The sequence below is a fragment of the Eucyclogobius newberryi genome, unplaced genomic scaffold (assembly GCF_026437365.1).
Source record: "Eucyclogobius newberryi isolate DKJ021-1_F unplaced genomic scaffold, fEucNew1.0.hap1 SCAF_16, whole genome shotgun sequence".
Classification (NCBI taxonomy): Eukaryota; Metazoa; Chordata; class Actinopteri; order Gobiiformes; family Gobiidae; genus Eucyclogobius; species Eucyclogobius newberryi.
The window spans coordinates 32,777,346-32,800,457 of NW_027315790.1; the positions used below are offsets into that span (position 1 = coordinate 32,777,346).

A 23,112-nucleotide genomic window follows, 5' to 3' on the forward strand; every position below is an offset into this window, starting at 1 on the left:
AGTGTTCTGTGCTCGAAAACACAAAAACTGACTTTACTCTGAGTTTAAACACACGTAAAACACAAAAACTGACTTTACTCTGAGTTTAAACACACGTAAAACACAAAAACTGACTTTACTCTGAGTTTAAACACACGTAAAACACAAAAACTGACTTTACTCTGAGTTTAAACACACGTAAAACACAAAAACTGACTTTACTCTGAGTTTAAACACACGTAAAACACAAAAACTGACTTTACTCTGAGTTTAAACACACGTAAAACACAAAAACTGACTTTACTCTGAGTTTAAACACACGTAAAACACAAAAACTGACTTTACTCTGAGTTTAAACACACGTAAAACACACACTTTACTCTGCACTGTACAGGAAGAGCCAGAGTCGGCTCTACCTCCTGAGGAGACTCAGGTCTTTTGGAGTGACAGGGCCACTCCTGAAGACCTTCTACGACTCTGTGGTGACATCAGCCCTCCTGTACGGTGTGGCCTGCTGGAGCAGCAGCATCACAGAGAGGGAGAGAAGGAGGCTGGACAAAGTCATCAAGAAGTCCAGCTCCGTCCTGGGCTGTGCTCTGGACTCGGTGCAGGAGGTGGGGGACAGGAGGGTCCTGGCTAGATTCACATCTATGCTGGACCATGAGTGTCGCCCCCTGCAGGACACTCTGTCCGCTCTGGAGAGCAGCTTCAGTGAGAGACTGATCCACCCTCGATGTGTGAAGGAAAGGTTCCGTAGGTCTTTCCTTCCTGCTGCTGTCAGACTTTATAACAAAAACTGTTAGTACTGAACACTCGCAATACTGACCTAACCTAATACTGATGTGCAATTCTGTCATATGTGCAATTACTGTCGTGATCACATGCAATGGTATTTATTTATTTATTTGTCTATGGGAGTTTTTATTTGTTTATAGGAGATCTTCTACTGAAAGTGTTTTTCAGACTTCCTATAAGTGATCTGTTCTTCTGGATCTACCTCTGTATCTACCTGCGTTGCACCAATGAAATTTCCCCATGTGGGACAATAAAGGAATATCTTATCTTAACTTAGCTTTCACTTTTACTTGAGCCTATTATTATTATTATTATTATTATTTTTATGTTATCAACACATTTGACAACTTCTTCCAACACTTCCTTCAACATATTTTAAGTTTACATTTATTAATTTAAGCAGCCTATTTATCTATTTAACTTACTTATTTATTTATAAGTATTTATTATGTATGTATTATCTATTATGTAATTATTATGTATTTATTATATATGTATTATTTATTATGTATTTATTATTATCATTAGTTATTAATTTATTATTTTATGTCTTATTTGATAAATCTTTTATAGTTTTTATTATTGCAATAAATCTGTTCTGATGCTTCATAACTTTCATAAAATGACGTGTTCTGATTGTTTGTCCGGCTCGACGCCCGTTACCATCACCATGGTAACCGTCATCACCATGGTAATCACCGAGACCCATCGCGGTTTTTCCCAGAAGCGCTCGCGCTCGCGGCGGATGGGAGGCGCGCGCGCGGGAGGAGGAGACGACGTCATCACGGGACTCGAGCTTCGCCGCAGCTTCTTCTAAAGGTAAAAAAGAAGCGCAATCGCGTCTAATAATCCCGTCCACATGCGCAGTGCGTGTGCGCAGTCCACATGCGACCCGCAAAAGAAGAAGCACGCGCCAACCAAAAGATCTGGGCTCTTATCACGCGGCGCGTCGGGGCGGAAGGCGTGAAGATGGGGTGAGCCTTACGTAACACGGACACACGGACGCGGGAGCACCGGGATTCACGCGGACGCGGGAGCACCGGGAGCACCGGGATTCACGCCACATCGGCCCGTTCCCCGCGCGCGTGCGTGTAGTTCAGGTTCAGTGCGCAAACGTGTTTCCGTCTCCAAATGCAGAACGTGCGCAGCATCCCGCGACTCTTTTCTCACGTTCTCTCCGGAGCCACGCGCCGTTTGAGCCGCGCGAGCCTGATTCGGTACCGTATTTTGACCGTTTTCTACCGTTCCCCGCGCGCATGTCACGTGATCGCGCGGTCACATTTCGGTGCGTGATTCGTGGATGTGAAAATGTCTTGTGTTTTTCTGGGTCCTCGTGACCGCGCAGCATCTGTGGAGCGGCGGCCGCGCGCGCCCACGAGCCGCTGTCGCTGTCCTTCAGCACCACGTGAGCGCGTCACGGCAAGGGGCGGGGCTTTGAGTGACAGCGGCGGCTTCCGGTCAGGATTAAAAGCATTAAAGTTGTGAAAAGACGTGGAGATGTTTGAGAGCGATTGGACTGAAGCGGTTTGTTTTGTTTGTCCTTCTGTCGTTCAAGCCCCGCCCTCACTTTTCTGCTGAATGTCCCGCTTAAATCTTTATTACCCAAAGTTAGATTTGGACTGATTGCAACGAGGAAGAGAATGAGAGTCTGATTCTTTGTTTGTTGAAATACTTCTCGTTTCCTGGCGAGACTTTTCCCTCGGACAAATGCAGGAAGTATGAGCAGGAAGTGTGAGCAGGAAGTGTGAGCAGGAAGTGTGAGCAGGAAGTGTGAGCTGGAAGTATGAGCAGAAAGTGTGAGCAGGAAGTGTGAGCAGGAAGTGTGAGCAGAAAGTGTGAGCAGGAAGTGTGAGCAGGAAGTGTGAGCAGAAAGTATGAGCAGGAAGTGTGAGCAGGAAGTGTGAGCTGGAAGTGTGAGCAGGAAGTGTGAGCAGAAAGTATGAGCAGGAAGTGTGAGCTGGAAGTGTGAGCAGAAAGTATGAGCAGGAAGTGTGAGCAGGAAGTGTGAGCTGGAAGTGTGAGCAGGAAGTGTGAGCTGGAAGTGTGAGCTGGAAGTGTGAGCAGAAAGTATGAGCAGGAAGTGTGAGCTGGAAGTGTGAGCAGAAAGTATGAGCAGGAAGTGTGAGCAGGAAGTGTGAGCTGGAAGTGTGAGCTGGAAGTGTGAGCAGAAAGTATGAGCAGGAAGTGTGAGCTGGAAGTGTGAGCAGAAAGTATGAGCAGGAAGTGTGAGCAGGAAGTGTGAGCAGGAAGTGTGAGCAGGAAGTGTGAGCAGGAAGTGTGAGCAGGAAGTGTGAGCTGGAAGTGTGAGCAGGAAGTGTGAGCTGGAAGTGTGGGCAGGAAGCGTGAGCAGGAAGTGCTTTTGTTTTGCAGTTTGGTCTCTGCCACGGCCGCAGTATAGCATCGTAAACAGACGGACGATTATACCAGTGAGATGAATTCTCACGACGTCTGTGAGTTCACCAAAACTCATGAGAATTCACCTCCAGGCTCTGGCTCAGACCAATCACAGCGCGGCATTGTGGTGAGGGCGGAGCCAAAGGCGAAGGACTCAAACGAACCGAAACAAACACGGCGACGCCCAAAGACGTTCTATTGTTTCATAACTTTTAAAAACAGGAAAGAAGTTTGTGCTTTTTCTCGCCAAGGTTTGGTCGACTCGTTCTGGAGTCGTGACGCTTCGGCCAATCAGCTTCAAGCGTTCGGACGTTCTCTTTCAGATCTTCTCGTCTTCTTTCGAGCTGTTTGTTCCGTTAAAATGCACAGATTGATAAGATATTCCTTTATCTTATCAATCTGTGCATTTTAACGGAACAAACAGCCCGATTGCACTCGGCTCTTATTGTTGTTCTCTCTGTGTTCTACGACTGATGAAAACTATTATTGCACGTATCGTCCTTGAGTTTAACGTTTCCAGAGCCTTCCATGTCCCGCCCACAACAACGTCGCGTTCTTCTTCTACAGTCTGAGGTGTTCCACGAGTGAACTTCACATTGCGTCCGCTGAGTTCAAAGATAAGCCTCAAACGTCCCTCTGTGGAGTTTGATCTTTGGTGTAGTTTTCATGTGACTGAGCGAAAACCTTGTGTGGTCTCATGATCCGGGAAAGAAGAAGGAGAAAACGTGGGGCCTATTTTCTCCTAAAACGCCTGAGATAATGAGCCCCATTTCAAACTGAAGCTGCTCCAGAACCTTCTGGAGCACTGACGATCATCTGGAGCCTTTGTGAAGCTGAGACTCTGGAGGTTTGGACTCTGATGTTGGGTAAATTCACAAAAAATGAGGTTGAGGGACGTGTAATGAAGCGAAAATGTCCAGACGAAATCCAAATACTGACCCTCAAAAGTTGGACAAAATGGAATACTAACCCCTAACCCTAACCCCAATAAATTAAAAGTCCAACGTCCCATAGAAGTTCAACTGTTGAACTTCCGTCTTTTGTTTCTTGGACTGTAAATTATAGGTTTTCAAAGGTTTTCAAGTGCTGGAGAACGTGCAGTCTATTTGGTCTACTCTTTCTCAAAACGCTCGATCGTCCGACAGCGTTGAAGACCTGGACATGGTTGGACCTCAGGCTGAATCGATGGAACAGTCGGGACTCTCTGTAAAGCACATGTGTAAAGCACGACACACAGTGAGACCTTCTCCAGACGTGTCCCGAGAAAGATGGCTAGGGCTGAAGGTCTGTGGCTGAAGGTCTGTGGCTGAAGGTCTGTGGCTCAAGGTCTTTGGATGAAGGTCTGTGGATGAAGGTCTGTGGCTGAAGGTCTGTGGCTGAAGGTCTGTGACTGAAGTTCTGTGGCTGAAGGTCTGTGACTCAAGGTCTGTGGCTCAAGGTCTTTGGATGAAGGCCTGTGGCTGAAGGTCTGTGGCTGAAGGTCTGTGGCTGAAAATCTGTGGCTGAAGGTCTGTGGTTGAAGGTCCGTGGCTGAAAGTCCGTGGCTCAAGGTCTGTGGCTGAAGGCCTGTGGCTGAAGGTCTGTGGCTGAATGTCTTTGGCTGAAGGTCTGTGGCTGAAGGTCTGTGGCTGAAGGTCTGTGGCTGAAGGCCTGTGGCTGAAGGTCTGTGGCTGAATGTCTTTGGCTGAAGGTCTGTGGCTGAAGGTCTGTGGCTGAAGGTCTGTGACTGAAGTTCTGTGGCTGAAGGTCTGTGACTGAAGGTCTGTGGCTGAAGGTCTGTGGCTGAAGGTCTGTGACTCAAGGTCTGTGGCTCAAGGTCTTTGGATGAAGGTCTGTGGCTGAAGGTCTGTGGCTGAAGGTCTGTGGCTGAAAATCTGTGGCTGAAGGTCTGTGGCTGAAGGTCTGTGGTTGAAGGTCCGTGGCTGAAAGTCCGTGGCTGAAGGTCCGTGGCTCAAGGTCTGTGGCTGAAGGTCTTTGGCTGAAGGTCTGTGGCTGAAGGTGTTTGGCTGAAGGTCTGTGGCTGAAGGTGTTTGGCTGAAGGTCTGTGGCTGAAGGTGTTTGGCTGAAGGTCTGTGGCTGAAGGCCTGTGGCTGAAGGTCTGTGGCTGAATGTCTTTGGCTGAAGATCTGTGGCTGAAGGCCTGTGGCTGAAGGTCTGTGGCTGAATGTCTTTGGCTGAAGATCTGTGGCTGAAGGCCTGTGGCTGAAGGTCTGTGGCTGAATGTCTTTGGCTGAAGATCTGTGGCTGAAGGTCTGTGGCTGAAGGTCTTTGGCTGAAGATCTGTGGCTGAAGGTGTTTGGCTCAAGGTCTGTGGCTGAAGGTCTGTGGCTGAAGGTCTTTGGCTGAAGGTCTTTGGCTGAAGATCTGTGGCTGAAGGTGTTTGGCTCAAGGTCTGTGGCTGAAGGTCTGTGGCTGAAGGTCTGTGGCTGAAGGTCTGTGGCTGAAGGTCTGTGGCTGAAGGTCTTGGGCTGAAGGTCTTTGGCTTATTGTAAACACGTGACCATCTCCAAGGCAACCGCTCAACTCTCCAGAGCTTTGTTCAGTTCAGTTTCATGCGTTTGTGTCGAGCTCAAAATCACCACAGCAACCGTGGCCTCGCGGGGCTAAAGTCAGTGGCTGTAATCCCTCGGTCGTCCAGGAGGGGTCCTCGTTTCAGAAATGACGACGTTTCAAACCTTTTCTACAACCGAAAGTTTTCAAATCAAACAATGAAACTCAACAAAAGAACGAACAAAAGAACGATCGCTGAAATCTTAACTATAATGACGTTTTAGAGCTTGTCACATGCAAAAGTCTAAAGTATGTCTATGTTTCGCTGCAGTGAGGCTCAGTCGCGGTCAGTGATGCTGCAACATCAGGACCCAGCGGCCGCGGACCCCGCCTTCTCCTCCACTTCCTCTTCCTCCCTCCGAAACAGGAAGTACCAGGCCCAAGATGGCAACTCCAACTTCCTGCCCACCGCCGCCTCCACCGGCAACAAGGACGACGAGAACCGCAACCAGATCCGGCCGCGGAACCTGGGCCCGCTCGGCCGCGACACGCCCGGCGCCGGCAACCCGCCCGCCAACGTCCTGTCCCCGAGGTCGCGGATGCCGTGCTGGACGACCCTGGAGCCCCTGCCCGAGGTCGAGTGCGGCGACGACGGCTACGGCCGCGTCCCGCCCGACGGCGCCGAGGAGGGCAAGCTCACCGAGGAGGAGGAGGCGCGGCTCGTGTTGATGCAGTGCGAGGAGAAGCAACGGGAGAAGCTCTGGGCCATCCAGCGTCGCAGGAGCAGCCTGGGGCCCCGGGTGGAAGATCGGGCGGAGCTCAAGCAGATGGAGAAGGACGAGGAGTGGGGCGACAGCGGGTCCGACTCCGAGTACAGCGAGCGGTCGGAGAGCATGGCGTCCCTGCAGCTGGAGGGCGGGGCCGACGAGGGTGTGATGGAGAGGTGGGACCGGGTCGGCGTCGGGGCGACCAGGTCGAGTCTGGAGAAGAGGCAGAGTCTGAGCGGGAACGACTACAGCAGCCTGCTCGACGAAGGTACGAGACGAGACGCCGAAAGGATTTTACCGTATTTTCCGGAGTATAAGTCGCACCAGCCAAAAAATGTATAAAAGTGAAGAAAAAATCACATATAAGTCGCACTGGAGTTTAAGTCGCATTTTTGGGGGAAATGTATTAGAGAACATGGTGAATAGGTGTACAAATGCTAACATGCTAACGCTAACACCTTCAGCTACATGACGTATGCTAACGCTAACACCTTCAGCTACATGACGTATGCTAACGCTAACACCTTCAGCTACATGACGTATGCTAATGCTAACACCTTCAGCTACATGACGTATGCCTTCAGCTACATGACGTATGCTAACGCTAACACCTTCATCTACATGACGTATGCTAAAGCTAACACCTTCAGCTACATGACGTATGCTAACGCTAACACCTTCAGCTACATGACATATGCTAACGCTAACACCTTCAGCTAGATGACGTATGCTAACGCTAACACCTTCAGCTACATGACGTATGCTAACGCTAACACCTTCAGCTACATGACGTATGCTAACGCTAACACCTTCAGCTACATGAGGCACAGACAGAACTGTGGTAAGTGTCTGGTATGTTAACGTAACATATGAACAGTTATTCAGATAACTATAGCATAAAGAACATGCTAACAAGTTTAGCAAAGCATCAGTTTTACCCCAAATCACTAAATCCACTGAATTCTTCTTCCTCTGTGTCACTTCTAAACAACTCCACAAACTCCAGAGGAAGAGGAAGTGCAGATTCTTCTTCTGCGTCGCTTAGAGCCTAGAGCGCCCTCTTGTGGTCGTCAGTGTTAAAATAATGAATAATATCACGTATAAGTCGCTCTGGAGTATAAGTTGCACCTTGGCCAAAACTATGACTGATAGTCCGGAAAATACGATATTATGAGTACTAATACTACGACGCCGACTACTACTACTACTACTAACTACGACTACAACTACTACGACGACTACGACTACAACTACTACAACTACTACTACTACAACTACTACGACGACGACTACTACGACTACTACTACTACTACTACTAACTACGACTACAACTATTACGACGACTACGACTACAACTACTACTACTACAACTACTACGACGACGACTACTACGACTACTACTACTACTACTACTAACTACGACTACAACTACTACGACGACTACAACGACTACAACTACTACTACTACAACTACTACTTCTACTGCTACTACTACTTCTACCACCGCCGTGACTGCTCCTCTGATCTCCTCTTTCTGGCCCAGACGAGGCTCCGTCCTCGGACTCGGACGGCGAGCGGCGGGAGCTGCTGGACGCCGCCGTGTGGACGCTGCGCGACCGCGAGCGCTTCAAGGCTCAGGAGATGGAGAAGCACCAGACGCAGCTGACCATGTACCGGCGCCTGGCGCTGATCCGCTGGGTCCGGACGCTGCAGAGCCGCATCCAGGAGCAGCAGAACCGGCTCCAGTCCAGCTTCGACCTCATCCTCACGCACAGGAAGGAGCTGCTCCGGGTCGGAACCGCCGCCGCCCACGTGGCCAGCGCGGCGGCGGCCGGCGCAGCGCCCGCGGCCGTCGGACAGTCGTAAAAGAGGGAACGTGGTGAACGCCGGGGGTTATTACAGGTCGTTAGTAACAGTTTCATACATAATCATCTAAAAATGTCCAAAGTGCAGAGCTGAGAATCTAAAGATGATTTTATAAACAAAGTGTCACTAACAGGAAATGATCTTTATTTTGATCGTGCCAGTCCAAGACCTCCGAGGTTTTACTTTAGTTTATTTCTTTAATGAGACAGAAACACAATATTAATGAACACTAAACAGAAAAGAGTTCCACCTGTAGTTCCTGGTTAGTCTGAGGTCAGAGTTCGTACTTAATGACAGGCCTTCTGGTGTTTAGAACCTCGTCATCCGGAACGGACGAGCTCGACGTGCAAGAGCAGTGGCTCTACTCTGAGCTCGTCCACAGTGACAATCGAAATGATCCTACGAGCTGCTCCCAGGGGCCTCAGAGTCAGGGAGAAGAGCTTTGGAAGGTGTCGCCCCCGGAGGACGTCACAGAAGCTGTCAAAAGTACAATCTGACCTCATGTCTGACCAAACCAGAAACACTACAGCAACTTTTAATAGAGAAATGCAAGGAAACTGTATTTATGTGTGAAAATGGTGATTAAAGTCAAGATTCGCTCCCAAATCTCCCACGGACCGGTCACAAATCGCTCTAGAAGCCGGACTGACCACACGCTTCGGCCGAGCGCGTCAAACAAACAGACGATAATCGCAACATTAACGATAATCGCGACATTAACGATAATCGCGACATTAACGAGCTGCGGACGTATCCGAGAACACAAGAGCAACGCCTCCTTCATCGGGCCGTCGATGCTTTGCTGCGATGACGTTGGTGCAGCTCTTAAAATGTCCAAGACAACGATCCGAGGGCGTCGCCGTCCGTTCTCCTCCTGAAACCTCGTGTTCCGTGTGGCTCCGCCTTCAGTATCTGGCTCCGCCTTCAGTATCTGGCGCCCGGTGATGTCGGTGTTTTCTAGATGTGATAAAAGTACCACAACGTCACTTCTTTAGATTCTCAGCCCTTCATCGAACTGAAAAAACACTGATTCATTCGACTCCAGATCGTTTCCACCACAATTTCTACATCTGCAAGATTCTAGTAATAACCAAGTACTGCAGTATAAGTACTGTGTATAATCTGTACAGTGGATGCTTTTTACTTTACTGTGTTTTTGAACTGTACTTTTCACACGGTTTGAGAAGTTCTTTTGTGCTCGTTCATGTCCGACTGAAGGTTCTGAGTTCCAGTCTCGGCTTTGAGCGAACGAAAACGTACATATGTCATGAAACGGGTGCAGAGTCTCCGGGCGCGTTCACGTGCTGCGGAGAACACGGTAAATACATGGTTATGACGGTAAATACACGGTTATGACGGTAAATACACGGTTTTGTCCTGGTGATGAGAAACTGGGACATTCGGCTTTTTATTGGTATTGTTTTACCTTCATGAATCATTTCGTGTCGACGTTAGCTCCGTGTCGAAGTTAGCTCTGTGTTGACGTTAGCTCCGCGTAGACGTTAGCTTTGCGACGCTAGCTCCGTGTCGACGTTAGCTCTGTGTTGACGTTAGCTCCGCGCCGCTAGCTCCGTGTCGACGTTAGCTCCGCGACGCTAGCTCCGTGTCGACGTTAGCTCCGCGACGCTAGCTCCGTGTCGACGTTAGCTTTGTGTCAACCTTAGCTCCGCGGCCATGTTGGATTCTCTAACTCGGACAAACTCGGGGTTCTGAGATGTTAGAGTTCTGGAAGGAATTCACAAGTCAGAACACAGAAACTCTGATTTCCACGGACGACAGGAACGCAGCGTGTCGTGGTTTCTCCGAGCAAACGCCACGCCCAGAACACGCCCAGAACACGCCCAGAGCCGGGTCAATCCTCCATCGGGATCGCCATGTTTCACCCGGTTACAGTTCTCAAAGAAAGATTAATTTACCGAGAGGTTTGTGAATGTTTGAGTTCGACAGATGCACAAACATATGAAGCGGTAAATAAAGAGCACGCTCCTGGTCCTTAATGTTGTTGTTGTTGTTGTTGTTGTGTCCTTGGGCGAGACACGTCCCGAGTTTGCCTCCAGTTTTCTGTGTCTTCGTGTTCTGTAAATGTGCAACTGAGACGTGTTGGAAATATTATCCAGAGATTGTTTATATCGTTATGATAATGTATATAAAGATAATTATTGGTAAAGATGAATAAATAAGAGTTTATTGAGACGGGTTTTTGTCTTCTGTGTTGTTTGTTCCTTTTGAGACGGAATTGTTCAAGTTAGACCTGCTTTAGTCCTGCTTTAGTCCTGCTTTAGTCCTGCTTTAGTCCTGCTTTAGTCCTGGTTTAGTCCTGCTTTAGTCCTGCTTTAGCCCTGGTTTAGTCTTGCTTTAGTCCTGGTTTAGTCCTGCTTTAGTCCTGGTTTAGTCCTGCTTTAGTCCTGCTTTAGTCCTGCTTTAGTCCTGCTTTAGTCCTGCTTTAGTCCTAGTTTAGTCCTGCTTTAGTCCTGCTTTAGCCCTGGTTTAGTCCTGCTTTAGCCCTGGTTTAGTCCTGCTTTAGTCCTGGTTTAGTCCTGCTTTAGTCCTGCTTTAGCCCTGGTTTAGTCCTGCTTTAGTCCTGGTTTAGTCCTGCTTTAGTCCTGGTTTAGTCCTGCTTTAGTCCTGCTTTAGCCCTGGTTTAGTCCTGCTTTAGCCCTGCTTTAGCCCTGGTTTAGTCCTGCTTTAGCCCTGGTTTAGTCCTGCTTTAGTCCTGGTTTAGTCCTGCTTTAGTCCTGCTTTAGCCCTGGTTTAGTCCTGCTTTAGTCCTGGTTTAGTCCTGCTTTAGCCCTGCTTTAGCCCTGGTTTAGTCCTGCTTTAGCCCTGGTTTAGTCCTGCTTTAGTCCTGGTTTAGTCCTGCTTTAGTCCTGCTTTAGCCCTGGTTTAGTCCTGCTTTAGTCCTGGTTTAGTCCTGCTTTAGTCCTGGTTTAGTCCTGCTTTAGTCCTGCTTTAGTCCTGGTTTAGTCCTGCTTTAGCCCTGCTTTAGCCCTGGTTTAGTCCTGGTTTAGTCCTGCTTTAGCCCTGGTTTAGTCCTGCTTTAGTCCTGGTTTAGTCCTGCTTTAGTCCTGCTTTAGCCCTGGTTTAGTCCTGCTTTAGTCCTGGTTTAGTCCTGCTTTAGCCCTGGTTTTCCCCGGTTGCTGCTCTGGTTGGTGCTGTGCCTCAGGCTGGACCTCACACTGAAGTCCTTGTTCTTCTGTGTTTTCACTCATCACATGGAGCAGAAGTGACTCCCATGTGACACCGTGAGTCAGATGCCCTCCCGTCCTCATCCCAGGTCCAGGTCCAGCCCAAGTCCAGGTCCAGGTCCTGGTCCATGTCCATCCCATGTCAATCCCAGGTCCATCCCAGATCCAGTCCAGCCCAGGTCCATCCCAGGTCTTGGTTGCCGTAGCGATGACAGAAACCTCCCGTTATTCCAATGGTAAAATAGCCCGATTAACCTAACATTTGTTGAGTCTCATCTACAGGACCTTCAGGACCTTCAGGACCTTCAGGACCTTCAAGACCTTCAGGACCTTCATGACCTTCAGAACCTTAACTACCTTCAGGACCTTCACTACCTTCAGGACTCTCAGGACGTTCAGGACCTTCACTACCTTCAGGACCTTCATGACCTTCAGGACCTTCACTACCTTCAGGACCTTAACTACCTTCAGGACCTTCACTACCTTCAGGACCTTCACTACCTTCAGGACTTTCAGGACCTTCACTACCTTCAGGACCTTCACTACCTTCAGGACCTTCATGACCTTCAGGACCTTCACTACCTTCAGGACCTTAACTACCTTCAGGACTTTCAGGACCTTCAGGACCTTCACTGCCTTCAGGACCTTCTCTACCTTCTGGACCTTCAGGACCTTCATGACCTTCACTACCTTCACTACCTTCAGGACCTTCATGACCTTCAGGACCTTCATGAACTTCATGACCTTCACTACCTTCATGACCTTCACTACCTTCAGGACCTTCACTACTTCAGGACCTTCATGACCTTCACTACCTTCAGGACCTTTGGGACCTTCAGGACCTTCATGACCTTCACTACCTTCATGACCTTCACTACCTTCAGGACCTTCACTACCTTCAGGACCTTCACTACCTTCATGACCTTCATGACCTTCACAACCTTCAGGACCTTTGGGACCTTCAGGACCTTCATGACCTTCACTACCTTCATGACCTTCACTACCTTCAGGACCTTCACTACCTTCATGACCTTCATGACCTTCACTACCTTCAGGACCTTCACTACCTTCATGACCTTCACTACCTTCAGGACCTTCACTACCTTCATGACCTTCATGACCTTCACTACCTTCAGGACCTTGACTACCTTCATGACCTTTGGGACCTTCAGGACCTTCATGAGGACCATCAAAAGAACATTTTTCTCTGAAGTATTATGATCTTTGTCCAGAGCAGTCACAAACCTTTCCCCAAATATTAACTCTTTCAGAACACTATAATGCCCATATTATTAAAGGGGAGGAGCCGGACCCTGTGGGTTTAATAAAAGGGCGAGGGCCGACCATTGCCGCTTGCGACTGCAGTTCTCATTATTTCATGTTTCTGTATTTCCCTGTCTCTCTGGTTCATCACAGACTGGATCTTCTCATGTGTCGGTGCCGCGGGGCCCGAGTCCTTGTTTGGTTATAAAGTGAAAAAGCCCCGGGCAAAATGGGCCTAATCCCGGTTTTAATCCCGGTTTAGTCCTGGTCCGAGTCTCCTTCAAGAGTCCCGTGATGGTGTCTTTGTGGAGCGGGCGGGGCCTCATTTGCATATCATACACTTGTATTTGACGGACAAACACAAGGTTATTGTCGTTTACAGAGACAAAAGAGACGTTTCAAGGTTTATTTAAGACACGTGTAGTTTTGCCTCAGGAGGACATTTTTATTCAGTGTTTATGACATGAATATTACTCAAACTGAAGCGCAAATTAGTCCACGATATGAAGTAAAAAGGTATTAAGGGAAAGTACTACTCAAGTAAAAGTAACAGTAAGAGAAACTGCCTGAGATGTAGTTGTAAATGCACACGACAACGAAGAAGTAATATAGAAAATAGAGCTAAAACAGGACTAAAACAGGGCTAAACTTGAGCTAAAACAGAGCTAAACTAAAGCTAAAACAGCACTAAAACAGGGCTAAAAGAGAACTAAAACAGAGCTATACTAGAGCTAAAACAGCACTAAAACAGAGCCAAACTAGAGCTAAAACAGCACTAAAACAGGGCTAAAACAGAGCTAAACTAGAGCTATTGTTTTGAAAGGACAGACACAGAAATGAGAGAAATTAAGTCATGTCTGACGGAGGAAAAGTGTCAGAAAAGAAGAGTTCTGGTGAAGAGTTACTCGAGTAAACGTCTGTTTCGACTTTTTGAACTCGGAATAGATTCATTGTAAAAGTCTGACAGCAAATAATAAAAGAAACTCAACGATCAATCTAAAATATGTATTCAGTTGTTTTATGTGTCGCGTGTTTGCTGAAAGCTGTTAAGAGATGAGTTTTGTGTGCTAAAAATGACAAATAAACGGATTAAATGTAGGTGTTGTGCTGCGTGCTGTTCCGTCCGTGACCGGCAGGAGGCGCCACCGCACAGAGAGAGCGCGGAAATGGAAACGCGCGCGACAAAAAGAATCACCAGGTTTTTCCATCAATGTTTTTAATTTTAGACATCGTTATTGTCTTTATTTTATATTTGCGCCTTTTTCAATTAAAATATTAGATTTATAAATGCATTTTAAGGTATTTTTATGTTCGTTTTTTTAACTGCTGCTTTTCAGTTGACGTGAGTAATCTGATTTCTCTCTGATTGAGTAATCTGATTTCTCTCTGATTGAGTAATCTGATTTCTCTCTGATTGAAGACAAAAAGAGAAAATGTTAAATATTCTAAGAGTTGTTTTTAAATGCATTTCACTTTATTGCAAATATCTGCGTTTTTGATTTATTTTTGTAAACACACACACAAAATGAAATCTATGTTTTAGGTTATCAGATTATTCTAATTATCTGTGTCTTATTTAATTTATTTTATAATAATTTCCAATCATTTTTTGTTTATTAAGTAATTATAACTCAAAACAAACATCATATTTTGCTCGTCGTCATGGTTATCTGGACCGTACAAACAGGCCTTTTATAACAAATACTGTGGAATTATTACATCAAAATGTAAAATAAAATAATAAACAGTTCCTGATTTTCCTCAATAATATTAATTAATTCATAAATATTTTAAAAGTTGAGATATTTCCACCGTTATTTGGTTAAAAGTATATTTTAAAAGTCTCATTGTGTAAAGTAAATACCGTATTTTCCGGACTATAAGTCGCACCTTTTTTCATAGTTTTGACCGGGGTGCGACTTATACTTATATTTATACTTATGTACTTATACTTATACTTATATTTATACTTATGTACTTATACTTATACTTATATTTATACTTATGTACTTATACTTATACTCCAGTGCGACTTACATATGTTTTTTTCTTCTCTAATCCATTTTTGGCTGGTGCGACTTATAATCCGGAAAATACAGTTAATCTTTTAAAATAAGCAGCAGCTATAATGGTCACAGGTTCTGGTCACTAGTCGGTTGTCTCTCCGTGTGTTTGTGGTCACTAGTCGGTCGTCTCTCCGTGTGTTTGTGGGCACTAGTCGGTCGTCTCTCCGTGTGTTTGTGGGCACTAGTCGGTCGTCTCTCCGTGTGTTTGTGGGCACCAGTCGGTCGTCTCTCTGTGTGTTTGTGGTCACTAGTCGGTCGTCTCTCCGTGTGTTTGTGGTCACCAGTCGGTCGTCTCTCTGTGTGTTTGTGGTCACTAGTCGGTCGTCTCTCCGTGTGTTTGTGGTCACCAGTCGGTCGTCTCTCCGTGTGTTTGTGGTCACTAGTCGGTCGTCTCTCCGTGTGTTTGTGGGCACCAGTCGGTCGTCTCTCTGTGTGTTTGTGGTCACTAGTCGGTCGTCTCTCCGTGTGTTTGTGGTCACTAGTCGGTCGTATCTCCGTGTGTTTGTGGTCACTAGTCGGTTGTCTCTCCGTGTGTTTGTGGTCACTAGTCGGTCGTCTCTCCGTGTGTTTGTGGTCACTAGTCGGTCGTCTCTCCGTGTGTTTGTGGGCACCAGTCGGTCGTCTCTCTGTGTGTTTGTGGTCACTAGTCGGTCGTCTCTCCGTGTGTTTGTGGTCACCAGTCGGTCGTCTCTCTGTGTGTTTGTGGTCACTAGTCGGTCGTCTCTCCGTGTGTTTGTGGTCACCAGTCGGTCGTCTCTCCGTGTGTTTGTGGGCACTAGTCGGTCGTCTCTCTGGGTGTTTGTGGTCACTAGTCGGTCGTCTCTCCGTGTGTTTGTGGGCACTAGTCGGTCGTCTCTCCGTGCGGTTGTGGTCACTAGTCGGTCGTCTCTCCGTGTGTTTGTGGTCACCAGTCGGTCGTCTCTCCGTGTGTTTGTGGTCACTAGTCGGTCGTCTCTCCGTGTGTTTATGGGCACTAGTCGGTCGTCTCTCCGTGTGTTTGTGGGCGTGTTTGTGGGCACTAGTCGGTCATCTCTCCGTGTATTTGTGGTCACTAGTCGGTCGTCTCTCCGTGTGTTTGTGGTCACCAGTCGGTCGTCTCTCCGTGTGTTTGTGGGCACTAGTCGGTCGTCTCTCCGTGCGGTTGTGGTCACTAGTCGGTCGTCTCTCCGTGTGTTTGTGGGCACTAGTCGGTCGTCTCTCCATGTGTTTGTGGGCACTAGTCGGTCGTCTCTCCGTGGCGTCGGCGCTGACCTTGACACTGGCTCTGTCTTTGCTGGAGGTTTTCACAGCGTTTGAACAGATCTTCAGTGGCTTTGTTCAGCGCTGCTTGTGCTTCTGTGATGCAGTGTGACAGCAGGGGCCCCGGGGCCCGAGAGAGAGCGCTCTCTGCAGACTGGAAACAAGCCTCTGTGACAGGAAGGAGCCGGGGCCGCAGGGCGCAGGGGCCAGAGCTAAACCAGATCTAAAACAGTAATAAAACAGAGCTAAACAGAGCTAAGCTAGAGCTATAATAGAGCTAAACTAGAGCTAGAACAGAGCTAAGCTAGAGCTAGAACAGAGCTAAGCTAGAGCTATAACAGAGCTAAGCTAGAGCTAGAACAGAGCTAAACGAGCTAAACTATTGCTAAACCAGAACTAAAATAGAGCTAAACAAGAGCGAAAACAGCTGGAACAGAGCTAAAACAGAGCTAAACTAGAGCTAAACCAGAGCTAAAACAGAATTAAAATAGAGCTAAACTAGAGCTAGAACAGAACTAAACTAAAACTAAACTAGAGCTAAAACAGAGCTAAACTAGAGCTAAAACAGAGATAAACTAGAGCTATAACAGTGCTAAACTAGAGCTAAACTAGAGCTAAACGATCTAAACTAGAGCTAGAACAGAGCTAAACTATTGCTAAAACAGAGCTAAAACACAGCTAAACTATTGCAAAACCAGACCTAAAATAGAGCTAAACTAGAGCTAAAACAGAGCTGGAACAGAGCTAAAACAGAGCTAAACTAGAGCTAAAACAGAGTTAAACCAAAGTTAAACTAGACCTAAAATAGAGCTAAACTAGAGCTAAAACAGAGCTAAAACAGAGCTAAAAAAGAGCTTAACTAAAGTTAAAGCAGACCTAAAATAGAGCTAAACTAGAGCTAGAACAAAACTAAACTAAAACAAAACAAGAGCTAAATCAGGGCTAAACTAGAGCTAAAACAAAGCTATAGTAGGACTACTAATACTACATGTTGACTAATCCGAGGGTCCATTTACTTCACTCAAACAACCACATTCTCATGTTGTGATACTGCGTATGAGTCATGTACTTGTGTATTTATGTATTTATGTGTTTTAGAAGTACATTTATCTCAGCGTGTTGGTGTTGCCGGGCGCTCTCGTCTCTCCTTGGCACACGGATGCTACACGGATGCTACACGGGTGCTACACGGCTGCTACACGGATGCTACACGGATGCCACACGGATGCTACACGAATGCTACACGGATGCCACACGGATACTACACGGATGCTACACGGATGCCACACGGATGCTACATGGATGCCACACGGATGCCACACGGATGCTACACGGATGCTACACGGATGCCACACGGATGCTACACGAATGCTACACGGATGCCACACGGATGCTACACGGATGCCACACGGATGCTACACAGACGCCACACGGATGCCACACGGATACTACACGGATGCTACACGGATGCTACACGGATGCCACACGGATGCTACACGGATGCCACACGGATGCCACACGGATGCCACACGGATACTACACGGATGCCACACGGATGCCACACGGATGCCACACGGATACTACACGGATGCTACACGGATACTACACGGATGCCACACGGATACTACACGGATGCCACACGGATACTGCACGGATGCTACACGGATGCCACACGGATACTACACGGATGCTACACGGATACTACACGGATGCCACACGAATACTACACGGATGCCACACGGATACTACACGGATGCTACACGGATACTACACGGATGCCACATGGATACTACACGGCTGCCACACGGATACTGCACGGATGCTACACGGATGCCACACGGATACTACACGGATACTACACGGATGCCACACGAATACTACACGGATGCCACACGGATACTACACGGATGCCACACGAATACTACACGGATGCTACACGGATACTACACGGATGCCACACGAATACTACACGGATGCCACACGGATGCCACACGGATACTACACGGATGCTACACGGATACTACACGGATGCCACATGGATGCCACACGGATGCTACACGGATGCCACACGGATACTACACGGATGCCACACGGATGCCACACGGATACTACACGGATGCCACACGAATACTACACGGATGCCACACGGATGCTACACGGATGCCACACGGATACTACTCGGATGCCACACGAATGCCACACGGATGCTACACGGATGCCACACGGATACTACACAGATGCTACACGGATACTACACGGATGCCACACGGATGCCACACGGATACTACACGGATGCCACACGGATGCCACATGGATACTACACGGATGCCACACGGATACTACACGGATGCCACACGAATACTACACAGATGCCACACGGATACTACACGGATGCCACACGGATACTACACGGATGCCACACGGATGCTACACGGATACTACACGGATGCCACACGAATACTACACGGATGCCACACAGATGCTACACGGATGCTACACGGATACTACACGGATGCCACACGAATACTACACGGATGCCACACGGATGCCACACGGATACTACACGGATGCTACACGGATACTACACGGATGCCACACGAATACTACACGGATGCCACACGGATGCCACACGGATGCTACACGGATGCCACACGGATACTACACGGATGCCACACAAATACTACACAGATGCCACACGGATGCCACACGGATACTACACGGATGCTACACGGATACTACACGGATGCCACACGGATACTACACGGATGCCACACGGATACTGCACGGATGCTACACGGATGCCACACGGATACTACACGGATACTACACGGATGCCACACGGATACTACACGGATGCCACACGGATGCTACACGGATACTACACGGATGCCACACGAATACTACACGGATGCCACACGGATACTACACGGATGCTACACGGATACTACACGAATGCCACACGGATACTACACGGATGCCACACGGATACTGCACGGATGCTACACGGATGCCACACGGATACTACACGGATGCCACACGGATGCTACACGGATGCCACACGGATACTACACGGATGCTACACGGATACTACACGGATGCCACACGAATACTACACGGATGCCACACGGATACTACACGGATGCTACACGGATACTACACGGATGCCACATGGATACTACACGGCTGCCACACGGATACTGCACGGATGCTACACGGATGCCACACGGATACTACACGGATACTACACGGATGCCACACGAATACTACACGGATGCCACACGGATACTACACGGATGCCACACGAATACTACACGGATGCTACACGGATACTACACGGATGCCACACGAATACTACACGGATGCCACACGGATGCCACACGGATACTACACGGATGCTACACGGATACTACACAGATGCCACACGAATACTACACGGATGCCACATGGATGCCACACGGATGCTACACGGATGCCACACGGATACTACACGGATGCCACACGGATGCCACACGGATACTACACGGATGCCACACGAATACTACACGGATGCCACACGGATGCTACACGGATGCCACACGGATACTACACGGATGCCACACGAATGCCACACGGATGCTACACGGATGCCACACGGATACTACACAGATGCTACACGGATACTACACGGATGCCACACGGATGCCACACGGATGCCACATGGATACTACACGGATGCCACACGGATGCCACACGGATACTACACGGATGCTACACGGATACTACACGGATGCCACACGGATACTACACGGATGCCACACGGATACTGCACGGATGCTACACGGATGCCACACGGATACTACACGGATACTACACGGATGCCACACGGATACTACACGGATGCCACACGGATGCTACACGGATACTACACGGATGCCACACGAATACTACACAGATGCCACACGGATACTACACGGATGCCACACAGATGCTACACGGATGCTACACGGATACTACACGGATGCCACACGAATACTACACGGATGCCACACGGATGCCACACGGATACTACACGGATGCTACACGGATACTACACGGATGCCACACGAATACTACACGGATGCCACACGGATGCCACACGGATGCTACACGGATGCCACACGGATACTACACGGATGCCACACAAATACTACACAGATGCCACACGGATGCCACACGGATACTACACGGATGCTACACGGATACTACACGGATGCCACACGGATACTACACGGATGCCACACGGATACTGCACGGATGCTACACGGATGCCACACGGATACTACACGGATACTACACGGATGCCACACGGATACTACACGGATGCCACACGGATACTACACGGATGCCACACGAATACTACACGGATGCCACACGGATACTACACGGATGCTACACGGATACTACACGAATGCCACACGGATACTACACGGATGCCACACGGATACTGCACGGATGCTACACGGATGCCACACGGATACTACACGGATACTACACGGATGCCACACGAATACTACACGGATGCCACACGGATACTACACGGATGCCACACGGATACTACACGGATGCCACACGGATGCTACACGGATACTACACGGATGCCACACGAATACTACACGGATGCCACACAGATGCTACACGGATGCTACACGGATACTACACGGATGCCACACGAAAACTACACGGATGCCACACGGATGCCACACGGATACTACACGGATGCTACACGGATACTACACGGATGCCACACGAATACTACACGGATGCCACACGGATGCCACACGGATGCTACACGGATGCCACACGGATACTACACGGATGCCACACGGATGCCACACGGATACTACACGGATGCCACACGAATACTACACAGATGCCACACGGATGCCACACGGATACTACACGGATGCCACACGAATGCCACACGGATGCTACACGGATGCCACACGGATACTACACAGATGCTACACGGATACTACACGGATGCCACACGGATGCCACACGGATACTACACGAATGCCACACGGATGCTACACGGATGCCACACGGATACTACACAGATGCTACACGGATACTACACGGATGCCACACGGATGCCACACGGATACTACACGGATGCCACACGGATGCCACACGGATACTACACGGATGCCACACGGATACTACACATATGCTACACGGATACTACACGGATGCCACACGGATACTACACAGATGCTACACGGATACTACACGGATGCCACACGGATGCCACACGGATACTACACGGATGCCACACGGATGCCACACGGATACTACACGGATGCTACACGGACCCCACACGCTAAAGGCAAAACCCTCACGCCTGATCCTGAATTATCTTAATGCGACTTGACTTGAAACTGGAGCGAGACGGAACAAACAAACGGGTCAAACGTGGCTCCGGGACGAGGACGTGTTTTTCACTTTTACACTCAACAACACACAATATGAAGCACAAGCATTTCACCGTCTGCACCACACGTTATTGTTGTTTACGCCTTTAATATGAGGAAATGCTCTTTAATACACACGGATCTTCTTTGTTTCACTGAAGACCGTTATAATCATAGTTATTACCGTATAATAACTGCATAACTCCACCTAATTAGACGTAATAAAGCTTAGACATGATTATTCTTTGTGTTGAAATGTAATTGTTCATGTTCAGGAATTCATTACTAAAATCCGCGTTTATTTTGGTATTTTTGTTAGTTAATAGTTTTAGTTTTTGACCAAATCAAATCAAAAATCGAAAATCCATCAATTAAGAGATTGAATATTCATTAATGACGGTCTAATTAAGCCTGAGTATCACTCTTAATAAGATATTCGTCTTTGTTCATACTTTAATGAGGATATTTAACGCTACACTAGAGATAAAACAGAGCTAAACAGACCAGAGCAAAAATTGAGCTAAATTAGAGCTAAAACAGGGCCTAAACTGGAGCTAAAACAGAGCTAAACTAGAGCTAAAATAGGGCTTGAACTAAAGATAAAACAGGGCTTAAACTAGAGCTAAAATAGAGCTAAAACAGAGCTAAATTAGAACTAAAATAAGAGCTAAATTAGAGCTAAAACGGGGCTTAAACTAAAGCTAAAACAGAGCTAAACTAGAACTAAAACACAGCTAAACTAGAGCTAAAACTAGAGCTAAAACAGAGCTTAAACTAGAGCTAAACTAGAACTAAAACACAGCTAGACTAGAGCTAAAACAGAGCTTAAACAGAGCTAAAACAGAGCTTAAACTTGAGCTAAAACAGAGCTTAAACAGAGCTAAAACAGAGCTTAAACTTGAGCTAAAACAGAGCTTAAACTTGAGCTAAAACAGAGCTTAAACTTGAGCTAAAACAGAGTATTTTTTTGTTTTTGACCAAATAAAATTGAATTAAGAGGTTTTTGACTGTTAGAATATTCATTAATTACGGTCTAATTAAGCCTGCGTATCATTCTCAATAAGCCATTCGTCTTTGTTCGTGCTTTTCTGAGGATATTTAACGTTACAAAGTGTTGCATTTGGATTGAGGACGGCGCAGTCTCAAGTTTACGACGAGGACGATGGGAGAATGTGCCGTAATGATCCTTTATATCGCACACTTGACACTTCGTAATGTTTTGTGCAGTTTGTTTTGTGCAGTTTGTTGTATTATTTGCACCGTTTAATGGCTTGTATTGTACTTTAATGCTTTTGTGCCTCGGCTCGCATTGTGAAGCACGTTCGAGTGTCGTAAAGGGCTTTTCTGGAGCAAACTGTGGAGATAAAACCGCTCGACCCGCGACGCTTTTATCGATGACCTCCACTTGACTCCTTTCTCTCTAATCTCATTCATCTAAACACATTCTCACTCCATTCCTCCAGCTTTTGCGTTTCGCTGCTCTTTTCGCCGGTCAGCTGCGTCGCGCGCTCTAACCGCCGAATAAACGCCCCGAACCCCGCGCACAAAGAAGATTACTCGCCTCTATAGAGTCCCGTGAACACCTCCCCGACTTCATAATGTGACGCCTTGTCCCATGAAACGGCGCGGGACAAAGGG

The 23,112-nt window shown here is 47.7% G+C and overlaps 1 protein-coding gene across 1 annotated transcript; it reads left to right on the forward strand.

Moving 5' to 3' along the window:
- Positions 1–1,652: 1,652 nt before the first annotated feature.
- Positions 1,653–10,485, forward strand: LOC140362206 (uncharacterized). Its single transcript, XM_072448283.1, has 3 exons — positions 1,653–1,748; positions 5,990–6,693; positions 7,970–10,485. The coding sequence occupies exons 1-3, from the start codon at positions 1,660–1,662 to the stop codon at positions 8,290–8,292; spliced, it is 1,116 nt and encodes a 371-aa protein (XP_072304384.1). The 5' UTR covers positions 1,653–1,659; the 3' UTR covers positions 8,293–10,485.
- Positions 10,486–23,112: the final 12,627 nt, after the last annotated feature.